Source organism: Populus nigra, chromosome 13, assembly GCF_951802175.1.
Source record: "Populus nigra chromosome 13, ddPopNigr1.1, whole genome shotgun sequence".
NCBI lineage: Eukaryota > Viridiplantae > Streptophyta > Magnoliopsida > Malpighiales > Salicaceae > Populus > Populus nigra.
Genome location: NC_084864.1, coordinates 11,239,701 through 11,252,511, shown reverse-complemented (window position 1 = coordinate 11,252,511; position 12,811 = coordinate 11,239,701). Strand labels below are relative to the sequence as shown.

Sequence of the window (12,811 nt, the reverse complement as noted above, 5' to 3'; positions counted from 1 at the left end):
CTTTGGGCCAAACATCGTTCTAGCCCCCCTATTATCATGTAATTCTCAGCTTAGTTTTCTAGCAAACTAGTTCTTCAATTAAATCTTTTTTTCATGCCGTCTTAATCAAGTTCCTCCATCATATATTTTCACTTAATTTTTGCCTGCCATGCTACAAAATGATTCTCGAGCTAGTCCTTCATGATATGGTAATTAGTTTTTTTTTCTAACTGTGGGTACGGACTAGTTTATACATACCTTGATTAATTTTTTAATATCCTGAAATTAACGACTAAGTAAACTTCTAGTAACCTTGAGGTTTATAACACTCTTTTTAGAGAGTTAATTCAGAGTTTGATCAATTAAGTTATACCTTTTAAAATTTAGCTTAGATATGGTAATTAGTTTTGCATATTTATTTTGTATAGATGTTGCTGATTACCAATTCTAATAAAAATACTTAATTGGTATTCTTATGAACTTGTTATATTCTTTTGTGATAAAATTAAGATTTATTTTCAAATATTAGCTTAGTATTTTCAATAATCAAAAGATAACCTGGGATTTGTCACATTTAATATTAAAGAACGGCAATACATCAAAATGTTTTTTGAAATTTCTAAGATCTAATTGGAAAAAAAAGGTTCTAGCAACCATATAAAAAATGTAATGATGATGAGGGGACCAATTCGAGGCTCATCTTTCTAGCATGCCTCAAGAATTTATTTGATTTTGTTTACGAATGGAGGTTTGTAGCAGAGGGAAGGGAGGTGGGGTCCAAGGGGAAGTAGTTGGGGTCCACAGGTGGTCAATGAAAGCCAGCAGCCCCGTCAATTTAAGGACTCACGGTGGTTGGCTTGGCCTCCCTCTTTATCGTTCACTAAAAAGAAATATTAAAATTAGAAAAAAGAAAAAAAAAAGATTCCTAAAGGTTGAAAACGTGGCTGTGGATAAAGGATTCCACGTGGGGTGTCCTTCCAGAAGGTGAGGATGGGGGCCACCTGCCCCCTCTTTTGTTCAGCTCCAGTTCACGTGGTCCTGAATAACCACGATTAGTCGTTTAAAGCGAAAGATGTTGAGTCCAACGCGCCGTCGTTTGCTTTGCTTCATAAACACTGCAGAGAATGTGCTGTCGTTATCCTGTGATCCGTTATCCTCTGTTTGCCTGGCCTGGCCTGGCCTACACCTATAAAGGCTTGAAGCAAAGGGAACAAGTATCTTTATTGGGCCAACAACAAACATACTTTTATTAGAAAAGCAGATTATTACATTGCCTGCTTTATTCTATTTTAATTTTAATAATAATCCCATCTCTTTTAGGGTTCTTAATCTTATCTTTTATCAAATAATTACGACCAAGTGATGAAGGAGTGACTTCACCTTGCCTAGATTACTCTCCTTGTGTATAATTACGGCATGGATTATAATAAGCATTCACAAGAATCATATCTGTGAATAGAATGATTGTTTTGGTCCATCTTTGATCCTGCATGCGAATGCAATTCTATATGGGAAAGCCTTGAAAATAGTTTTTTAACTTAAAAATTTAAACGGGTTAAATGAAATTTTAAAATATTATTTATATTATTTTTTAATATATTTTTCTAATTAATTTTTTTTTTACTTGAAAAACTTGTACAAACTTACTGTACATTGTGTTATTAATTATTCTTAATTAGAAGATAAAATAAGAATTATAATATTCAAACTCATGACTATTTATTTAGTAAAACTTTGATACTATATCAAATAATTATTTAAACTAAAAAACTTACGCTATTAGATGTAGCAAATAATATCCATGTTTATTTCATTTTTATATCCTAAAGTGGAAAAATGAATTATCATGATTTTTTAAAAATTTATTCTTTATCAATTCTCTAGAATGTTTCACCCTATTTTCCTAAGTTAGCAAAACTAGAAAAAATGCCTCTATGTTTCGAAAACTTCAATTCTCCGTCAAAGTGCTGATAGGTTTTTTTATTATTATTTTTAATTAACTCTTGAAACATGCGTGTGTTTTATTTTGAAAGCAAATTCACTTGACAAAAAACATAAAAATAAATATAACAAATGTAAGACTGGATTAAAAAAAATGCACATTGCACAAAAGAAAAAAAATATCATTAAGCTACAAATTTACTTGTGAAAAAAATACATCACATTTAGTATTTTAGTATGATTTGTTCGATTTATTCATATAGACACTCATTTTGTTAACTTGTGAGATAGAGTTTTCATGTAAACATTGTATTATCAACTTGAAGAATTCAAATGGGGGTCGTATTGCAAGAATTTGGGTGTGTTCATGCACTAATAAAGATTTGTTGGGAATGCCTTGAACCTTGTGTCATGTCTAATATAAGATTTGTTGACATGAAGAGAATCAATTGTTCTTGCCAGTTTAGGTTGATTATTTTTGTCTCCTTTTTTATTTTCTTTTTTCTTTTTATCCCTCGCTTTTCTTGGTGAGTTTGGTTGGGCCAAGATTGTGTTAGGCCTGATTTTTTTTCTCTTATCTTTTTTTTTTTTGGGTTTGGTAGGGTCGAATTAAGAACCAAATTGGAGAGTTGTTACATAAACTTTGACTAAAATGAAAGAAAATAAAAAAAAAAATTATGGCATAAGCATTATCTTACTGCAATTAAGCGGCGCATGAGTCATGCCTTGTTTTTTGATTTTCTTCTTAGGTGTATTTGGCTGTCTTGATAAGAGTAACATTTCTCGATAGCGCCTGTTGTTAGAAAAAAAATTTATGCTACTCTAATGACATGTTTTCTTGCCTCTTCTTTTCCTTTTCTTCTTTTTTTGTTTCTTACACTTTTTTTTTATTCTCTTTCTTTTCTGCCTTGTTGGGCTTATTCTTGGGCTTGATTGAGCTATTTTTTTTTTGTTTTTTTCTCCTTTTCTCTTTTTTTCAAAGTCAGGTTGAGCCTGATCTTTCTCTCTTTTCTCTATTTCCCTTCCCTTCCCTTCCCTTCCCCTCTTCTCTTATTTCTTATGCAAGGTTGGGCCTTTCTTTTATCTCTCTTTTTTTTTCCCTTTTTTTTTATCATTTTCTTTTCTAGTCCAGTTGAGTTTTTCTCCCTCTCTTTTTTTTTTCTTCTCTTTTCTCTCTTTTTTTCTTTCTTAATCTTGATTCAGTTGGGTTAAATCTCATCGGATTCGGTTGGGCCCCTCTCCTTTTTCTTGGGGTTGGTTAAGCCTAATTTATTTTGGCCCCATCAATAATAGTGTGTTTGGTATTGTGGTAGCTGTTGTGTTTGTGGTTTAAAAAAAGTTGTTTTATAAAAAGTACTTTTAGTTGCGGTTGGTTTGAAAAAATAGGTTTTTGGTTAAAACTGTGGTTGAAATTGAGGTTGAACAAAAAGTAATTTAATATGTTTGGTTAAGAATGCTTTTGAAATTGAGGAAATAAAATAATTTTAAAAAATATATATTAATATTGATGGTTTTTAATTTAAACATTGTAAATTTAATTATTGCTATAACATCATGAAATAAATAATACTTTATATAAAGTATTTTTTATTATTTCATTAAACCATCTACAATTCTATTACGTACAAAATTCATCCGGTAAGAAGTACAGTTTTCATAATTTTTTGAGCGTGCAATAAAATTAGATAAAATATTATCAAGAATAAAATTGATTTGATATTACAGTGTGAGTGAATTTGATTCACTCTACACTAATTTTTTGAGAAAAAAATATTGTTTGCATGACAATGCAGGTGAATTTAATTCATTCTAAACTAGTTTTTTTAAAAAAAAATTGTATAAAAAATAAACACTAAAAAAAAAATCTGTTCACGTGAACAGTGCAAGTGTATTGCACTGTTCATTTTTTGAGTGAACAATACAAGTGAATTACACTATTCACGGATGGAGAAAAGTAACCAGGAGTTGCTTCACCAAAATCGCGTGCAACACATGAATTATCATGGACCCTACCACAAATAAATTGTGTATTTTACATAACAAAACATAATATTTGCTGTGATTGCTTCAAACATAGAAGCAACCAGCAAAACAAACGGCCTCTTAATAACCCACTCTGTAAGTTTTGATTTCAAAATAATTTATATGCAAAAAGCATATGTGCTATTGCGATTCTCCTAATATCTTCCCGTAACTAAGAGTTCCATTTGAACAAGATATGTTCATCTACAAATAGCTACTAGATTCCTCTGAAAAAAATCTTCGTTTATTATTTATGCTCTTGGAAATAAAACTTTTGATTGATGGTACAATTTGAAATCAATCCTCATGCCAAACTAATATCTCGATTATGCCCTTTTTTTTTTTTTCTTTTGCTGACTTAATTTTGTTTTGATAAAAAAGTAGAAGTTCGAGTTATGGATTACATAAAAGAAAATAGAAAGAATGTAGAAGAAAAATGTGGATTTACAATGGGCTTTTAAGTGGTTTCTTTTTTATTTTTCATCTATATATATACACACTCTCATCTTGTTTTTAGTGTGCTTTAAGTTTAGTTTTTTGAGTTATAAGGGTGTTTATAAGCAGCCTCAGCCTCATTGTTTTTTCCTCTCCTCCCCCCCATGATTTGAGACTGAAACTGGCACCCTGGATAAAAAGACATACAAACTAAAGAAATGCTGTTCAGTCACAATTAATCTAATGTAAGAATCGAATCTAAGTTTTTTCCTTGGAAATTTCTAAATCAATATATCTTTGTAGAAAATTCTTATGCTGACTTTTTCTCAAATTTAAAAGCCAAACTCCTCCCATTGAATTGAATGAAGACTATACTATATATTCTATAACTGAGTTTCGATGGTGATTTATACCTTAACTATAAGCTCTAAGGTTTTGCAATGGGAGAAGACTCACCAAAGCTAGAAACAATGACTGCAGAGAATAAGGTTCGTATTTAGATCCGATGGACAAGGCAGGAATTCTTGACAAAGAGGGAGATGTACAGACGTTGGATTTAAAATATTTATGCAAAACTCTCTCTCAACAGCCATGTGAGCAGCAAGAGAAGCAAGGAAACCAACTATTCCCCTCAGCCTTTTGGGTTGTTCCAGGGGTTTCTGCTGGCTGTGACTCCTGTTCCAAGTGCTTCTCCGAGGAATGCTTCTTCATCACCTCATTAAAAGAAGAACTTCTTCCTGAGGTAGCGTCCAATCTGAAATGGAGTTTAAAATTAGCTTCAGGTACCTATCAAATAAAGGACAGGCAAACATTGGCTGACCTAGCACGTAGCAGAACTAAGAAATCTAAATGGTCTGAAAATGCATGATAGGAAAAGGGTAAGTTGTAGTTATAGAAATCCAGAGTTCCAAATTTATTTGAAAAAAATGTAACCTTTCTTATTAGTCCTACATTGTGGATCACTGTCAGAGGAGACAGACAGCAGGCAGGGAAAGAAACGCATAATTTATGTCAAAATTCAACATAAGATGGTATGTTATGGAGAAATTTAGCTAAACAACAATCTCACTAATTCTAAATGCAAGCCTATAAGAATTGGAGACATATTCCCACGCACTCGTATGAAAAAGCAAAGAGAATGATAATCAAAGTTTCATAACAACAGAAGCAAGCAATCAGATCAAAATTCAAATTGGAACAGTAAGGACATAGTGGTGATATGCATGCATTTGAGTACCCATTCCTGCACTGATAGATGCTTCAAACGAAAACCATTTTATTCTGCGTGGATAGATTGCCAGGTAACTTACAACGGGAACTGAAATGATCTGTTACTGCTGGAGAAGGAAACTCGAATCTCCTCAACAAGATGCATCTTTTCCTGACAACTAATTTTCTCTGTTGCACCCGGAACCTCCTTTGTCGGTCTGATCTCAGCTGTTGATTCAGGTTCCTCTTCTTCAGAATCAGTTGATTCTTCTTCCTTCACTTTTATGTCTATTGATATATCTTCATTCTTTCTATCATTGTTCTCTACTTCAATGACAGGGCTCAAACTGGTTGAAGCATTGCCTGTCTCATCAAACCTGGGGAGTTCTCCCGATTTATACAACATGAAAGCATGATCTCTTGGGAAGCTACCATTCCCCATGTAGATACTGAACAATGAATCATTAGAAGCAACGCTCCATTCTGCAGGATTACTAGGCTTAGCAAAAATGGATGATGGGATCCTATTTGGATCGTACCCTCCAGGTTGTCCCATCACATGCAGTTGAGGTGATGGTGGGGGCAATACTTGTGTGTTGATAACAGGAATGTGGCTGGGAACTTCTGCTGGAAATACTGGTCCTCGTGATGATTCAACATCTGCTGGAAACATCGGTCCTTGTGCTGACCCAACATCTGCTTGTTTTGATTGGATAAAGGGACTGACAGGAATATCATTTTCAACCTCACTAGATCTTGATGAAGAATCGGATGCAGAGGAACGTGAGCTTTCGAAAGCAAGAATAGGTTTTTCGTCAGTCATAACCTCATAAGTTTTCAAATGCTGGCTACTTCCTTCAAAATCTATTAATTTCCACCCCCACCTTCACCAGCTATATGGTATTACTTGTCTGATCACACTACTTGAAATTAAGCTCCCTATGCTGCCTAGGAATAGGAATTCAAGTTGCAAATCAAGAAGGAAACCATCCATATCAAATTACAGCATATTCAACTCTTGTAACAGAACTTTCAGAGGTTACAATTTCCAGTTTCAGAATCAGAATGAATGTATACACAAATGCTGTATCAAAACTAGTCCCTTTGTATTAATCAGTCAATGTAAAAGAAGAAAAGGGCCATTATCCGATAACAGAAAAATTCAGTAGAATCCTGAGAACTTTAACACAAAGCAATATATGGGCAATAACTATTCAATCAATATATGGGACATAATTATTCAATCAATGGCCTGTAAAATTAGAAATTTGTCGCATTAACAATATAAAACTTCTTGAATACAAATACCTGTCAGTTTCAGCTTTGTCAAGCACAATAAATTAAAAAAAAAATGATCTTTCTTCCCCTGAAGCTTCCTTGAAAAATTTTGATTTCAATGCAAAAAATCTGTTCCATGTCAATACCGAGCTCTTACATTTATCCGATATTGAACAACTAGGTTCTGGAAAAAACATTAAAAAAAGAAAGAAGAAAAAAAGAAACAAATACAAACATATGCATCAAACTCGAAGAGAAAAAAGGAAAAAAAAAGAACTTACTCAAATCTATCGATTACAATGTGATATGATAACCCAAAAGCTTGAAATATCTCACAGAAAAGAATTGATTTAAGGTAGAAAAGGATCAAGAAAGAGTTGAGACAGGGAAACGAGGGAAAGTGCAGGGTTTACGTGTGGGAAAGGACAGAAAGGAAGGATGAGAGAAAATTTCGGTAATTAACTGATTCTTTTGTCTTCATTTTAAAGACTACCCATATACGCTGGAAGACAGAAGTTGGTTATGACAACATGTGCTTTGAGGTTTTAACTAACTGTATTTTGACCGAACAGATCTATTCAGTTGTACGCACCCGTACACTTTTTTTGGGATATTTTTTTAAAATTAGAACATTTCTAAGAAATTTAGACAGAAAAACACTTTATGATAAATAATATAATTATCATGTTTTATATAAACACAATATTTATTAAATATTATTATTTTTAATCGCAACAATTATTTTGTTGCGCTTTAAAATAATAATATTTAGTAAATATCGCGTTTCTAAAACGCAACAAAGAAAAATTTCGATCATCTAACTGAATCGGTTGATCGGTTGGATCTAGTTATATAAATTGGTTGACCGTTTTATACAAAAATTATAAGTTGATTAACTTTTTCTTTCAAGTATATTTATGAGTCAAAATATACATCTTTATGTAACTTGTAGGCTCAATAACAGACTCCAATTAAAATCTTAAAAGGTTATTGTTCACATAGTAGTTGTCCTTTGTTTTTCAATGTTAATGATGTAGTCGGACATATAATTATGGGTGATTCTGATGAGTCAGTTGTGGGTCTACCAAACTAAATGAGAAATTACCTTAAAACAAATTACGTGGATAGCCTAACAGATGTATTTATGGACTAGTGAGACATGTCTAGGTTCAAAAAGAGGTTTGGTTACCTCAAATCAGAATAACAACTCAAAAGGATCATAACATTTGATCTGACTATTAGATTGTACTCAAATGTTTACTGGAATTTTCAGAGGTTGTTTTCTTTATAGTAGCTACCATGTCACCACGTGAACCGTTAAATCTTTAAATATCTAAAATTTCACTGAGGCCCCTTGATTTTAGTACTTTTGAGATTTTCGTTGTTATTTTCAAAACTAGTCAACCAGTTTCACTATTTATTATAAACTGGTCAACTGGTTGAGTCAGACAATTGGAGTTTTATTTTGTTGCGTTTCAGAAACGTGATATTTACTAAATATCACTATTTTGAAGCACGACAAGATTAAAATGTGGTATTTCACCAAAAAATTTTGTTCTCATATTAATTCACCAATTATTTTGATTTTGTGTGCTAATATCCTAATTTGTCCCCTTTTTTTTTGGCTTGTTGGATTTTGCAAGTCTTTCCCTACAATATTGTTGAGTATAATTAATGTCTGTACTATACCTTTTCTTTTTATTTGATCCCTAGCGATGTCTTTGGAAACCTTTATTTGGAAATCGAGAATAAATATCTTTTCTCAATAATTATAATATGTACATATATGAATTTAATAACTTTTTCTAAATTATATACTAAAGATTTGAATCTAGAAATTAAAGAATTAAAAATATCTCACGTCAACCCCTTAAGATTTACAATACACTTCTAAGATTTCATAATTTTGTTTTTAAGAATGTATTTCAATTTAGATTAAAGTTTATCAATATTGATCTGGAGCTTAATAAAAAAGAATTTCATTTTGGACCCAGAAGCCCATTGATTTGCCTAAGTCCTTGTAGGCTTGGGTCCTTATTTTGATTTTTTTTTTATTTTGAGAAATCAGCTAATGATTTATGATCATTATGTCTAGAAGTAAGTACAGGCAAAATTTCTTATAATGTTCAAATTGATTATTTCAAACAAGGGTGGGTGGGTGTGTGTGTGTGTGTGTGTGTCGTTCATGTGCAAACTAGGTTCGGTCACCTTACTATTCAAGGTTCAAATTCTAAAGAGGTGGTAGGGAAAATATGCTTAAACTAGTGAAGAAAACAAAAGCATATGCATTATGGAGAATGGAGCTATATTAAATGATAATTGATCTATTCATGCATTTCATTTCCTTGACGAGGGAAGACTGTTTGCCATGTAATAAGTGTTGGAAATTTGTTTAATTAGCATGATTTAAATAAATAATGGGTGAATGAAAAATTAATCTTAAAGAATTCTTGATATTTTTAATAAAAAAAACCCTTAGTTTTTTTAGATTTAATTCTTGATTTATGATGGTTAATCAAAAGTTAATAATTGTGAGAATTAATTCTTCAAAATTTTACCTTTCAAAATTCAGTATAAAAATGGGAGAAAGAAGAATTTCTAACTTGAATTTTTTAGATTTAATTTTACTTACTCTTCCTCATCTTATATTTCAATGTTTTCTTTTTATTTTAAGTTTTTGTTTTCCACTCAAATCTAAAGCTTAGGTTCATCTCTTGTTTAGATATACTTGAGTTTCATATTATTTGGTTAAAATATATTGTTTAGAAGCGCATCTAAACTAAAGTATTGTTGTTGAAATCATGAGAGACATATTACAAATATTCTAGTTGACATGTGAGGATCAATAAAGTTTTAAAGATAAAGGATTCATCATTGACAACAACAAAAATTTCACTACTTTAAAGTGTTTCAACAAGTAAGTACACTTCTTTGTTTTAATTTAAATATAAATATTTTTTAGTACTTGAATGCATGGTAGAACTTTGAATTAATATCAATTACAAGTTTGATTATATGTTTAGTATGCATGCTAGAATTCTTTTTATTATATTTATGTTGAAAGCATGTTTTCCATGAGTTATACTTTTGCATTCTTATAATTTTAAGCATTTATAAATTATAAGTTTTTGTTGGACACCTTTTGTTTAGCATATCTTTGTGATGATAAACTAAATATATTTACTCACTGGTATAATATATTTACAAACTTTGATTTAAAATCTTCGGGCTTTATTTTTATATTAGACTTTGTTTACTTTATTTAGTGAGAAAAAAATATTAATAATAAAAATAATAATATAGATTAATTGTGAAAGAAGTTTTTAGAATTTTAAAAATTTAAGTTATAATTTAACTTTCCTTAATCTTCTATATTCTCACATATAGATTTAATTTTATTTCTATATGTATTAATCTATAACCTCTTAGTTTTTTATGACTTTTTTCTTCTCTTTTGTTTAATTTTAGAAGGTTGTTATATATCTTTGTTTTAAGGTTATAGTTTATTTTCTAAAACTGTTTTTCATGCATTTTGAATGTTTTGATACATGCCATATATTTTATTGATTTATATTTTCTAATAAGTGAATTATTAATTTGTTTATGATATATGTTATCTTGTGAATTATTAATAAGATTGGTATCATAGTTATCTAGCTGGTTTTGTTCACGTATATGTCACTATTCATATATACAGAAAGTTAGTGCGATGAATAGATACGATTTATAAATTTCTATTTAAGAAGATTGAATTTTAAGCAGGATTGTTTGTGAACCCTACAATCTTTCCTCAAAATTTACATAGTGAAAATATTATTCACACAATACTATTTTTATATAGAATACAATTTATAAGTGAAATAATAATAATGGAATAAATCACAATGAACAAAATAAGGCTCAACAAAATAACTCAAAAAAGACAATGAGTGTTGATTTTACTCTTGTATAGTTTTATTATATTTATTTATTAGGTTGCTTTATTTGAAATTTTTATTTTTTTTCTTATTATGGAGACAAAATATTTATTATTCATAAATATTATTAGTTGTTTTTTTTATATAGATTATATCATGTCTTCCACTCCTTCTACTAAAGTTTGGTTGTGTAAATCAATGTGGCTTCGACAAGTACTATTTTGGTAGTGAAGATTTCACAATCATCTTCTATAGTATATGGTGAGAAACCTGAAAAGTTTAATAAACTGAACTTTAAGACGTGAGAATAAAAAATGTTATTCTATTTGACCACTTTGAACTTGAAAACCTTCTTGAACTAGAAAGCACAAAACTGTTAGAAAATGAATCTGACCCTACTAATATGATGGTTTTGGATTTATGGAATTATATGATACTAAAATTTCTACCATTTCAATAAAATTACTATAGTTTTTTTATTATGTTCATCATGTCTTCTAAAATCACACTCTTGAATGTGATCCAACAAACAATATCTTTTAAGGCTTTGATTTTGATTAATTATTATTATTATTATATATGTTACCCTCTGCTTCCACCACGGCACACCATGTATGATGTATGATGGCTTCTATTGTTGTGAAAGTTCTATACAGGTAGGCAAACCTATATTGCAGCAATTCTTTTCTGCATTCTAAAAGGAGGCACAAATCATATTGAATCTCATCTGCTTATTGATCTTACCTTCAGAAGAGGAACCGATCCAACCCATGAACTTCAGAATTAAATAATGTTATTACAAACAGATTGAAATGATTGCAATGAAATGGAAGACGATTTATATAGACAAAATTCATAAAGCTCAAGAATCCATCTGATTTAGCATCTATTTTCCAACGTCTATAACTCGATTTTGAAAGGCACCACATCCTGAGTTTCTACATCTTGAACCTGCCACATTGACAAAAATCAAAATTCAGTTCATGCACCGTACCCAAAAAATAAAATAAGAAGAAGACAGAACTTTATACTACAGAAATAAACTAATTTCCCACACGAAGAACTGGCATCTAATATCACATTTTAAATAATCCCATGATTAATTAATCAAAAAATAAAAAACCAATAACGGGATTGATCTTACCTTAGGCTGATTCCAACTTGGTGGCAAGAGCGCCCCACCCTTTTTGTTTCTTGCAAGAATGCCCTTCGTAATGGGTGAGATCATAAGATCAGTTGGGCTTCTGTACCTTTCAGGATACTTAAATGCCTTGGGAACTTTGAGAGGATCTGGGGTGCCACTTTTGCGCAAATCTTTGCTTGAATTCTCAGATTTTTTATCCATCTCTTGATCTTCCATTGCTGGTGTTATGCATTCCAAATGGTTGGGTTTTGATTGAATTAGGCTTTTAATTGGCGTTTCTTGCATATTGTCCACAGAACAGAGTATGTTCTCCATGGGTCAGCTCTGTAGCACTGAAAAAACCACTCTTGTTTGACAAAAAAAAAAGGGATATTAATTAAGGTGCCCAAAACGAAGAGAAGGCTGAAGAAACCGAATTTATGACAGACAGTTTGTTGAGAAGGAACAAGCCCAGTTGACAGAGAGAGAGAGAGAGAGAGGCTCAGGGATGTTGAGGAATCTGAAGAAGAATTTAAAGATGGGAAGAAAGTAACACTGCATGTATGGGTTTCCAACGGTACAATTTAGGGCTCTGTCAGGAGAGAAGCACCGTTGAGATTTGAAAGGTAGAGTTGGCAACGTTCAAATTTTCTATTCTATTCTACCCAAAAAGACAAATTGGAATTGAGCCGAACCCAATTTTAATTTCTAGCCACCTCAACGGTACAAATAGTTGGTCTACTGATAAAAAAAATTAATTTGAAATAAAAAATAATAATTTTTCTTAAAATATTTTTTTAAAAAAAACAAATAAGTTTTAAATAAAAATTCATCCGTATTATTGGCAAGTTTTATTAATCTTTGAAAATGATAATTACTATTTGTTTTTGCGTTTTAAAAACGTTTT

General features: G+C 31.0%; 1 protein-coding gene across 1 annotated transcript; it reads right to left on the bottom strand.

Annotated features, from left to right (window-relative positions):
- Positions 1–11,495: 11,495 nt before the first annotated feature.
- Positions 11,496–12,411, bottom strand: LOC133671073 (uncharacterized). The gene is made up of 2 exons (XM_062091698.1): positions 11,926–12,411; positions 11,496–11,732 (listed from the first exon to the last, which is right to left on the bottom strand). The coding sequence occupies exons 1-2, from the start codon at positions 12,238–12,240 to the stop codon at positions 11,682–11,684; spliced, it is 366 nt and encodes a 121-aa protein (XP_061947682.1). The 5' UTR covers positions 12,241–12,411; the 3' UTR covers positions 11,496–11,681.
- Positions 12,412–12,811: the final 400 nt, after the last annotated feature.

Excerpts from the sequence above, each read along its gene's own strand:
- LOC133671073 (XM_062091698.1), bottom strand. The coding sequence starts at position 12,240 with ATGGAGAACATACTCTGTTCTGTGGACAATATGCAAGAAACGCCAATT. Across the intron at positions 11,733-11,925 it reads CAAGTTGGAATCAGCCTAAG|GTTCAAGATGTAGAAACTCA; the intron begins GTAAGATCAATC and ends TCAATGTGGCAG.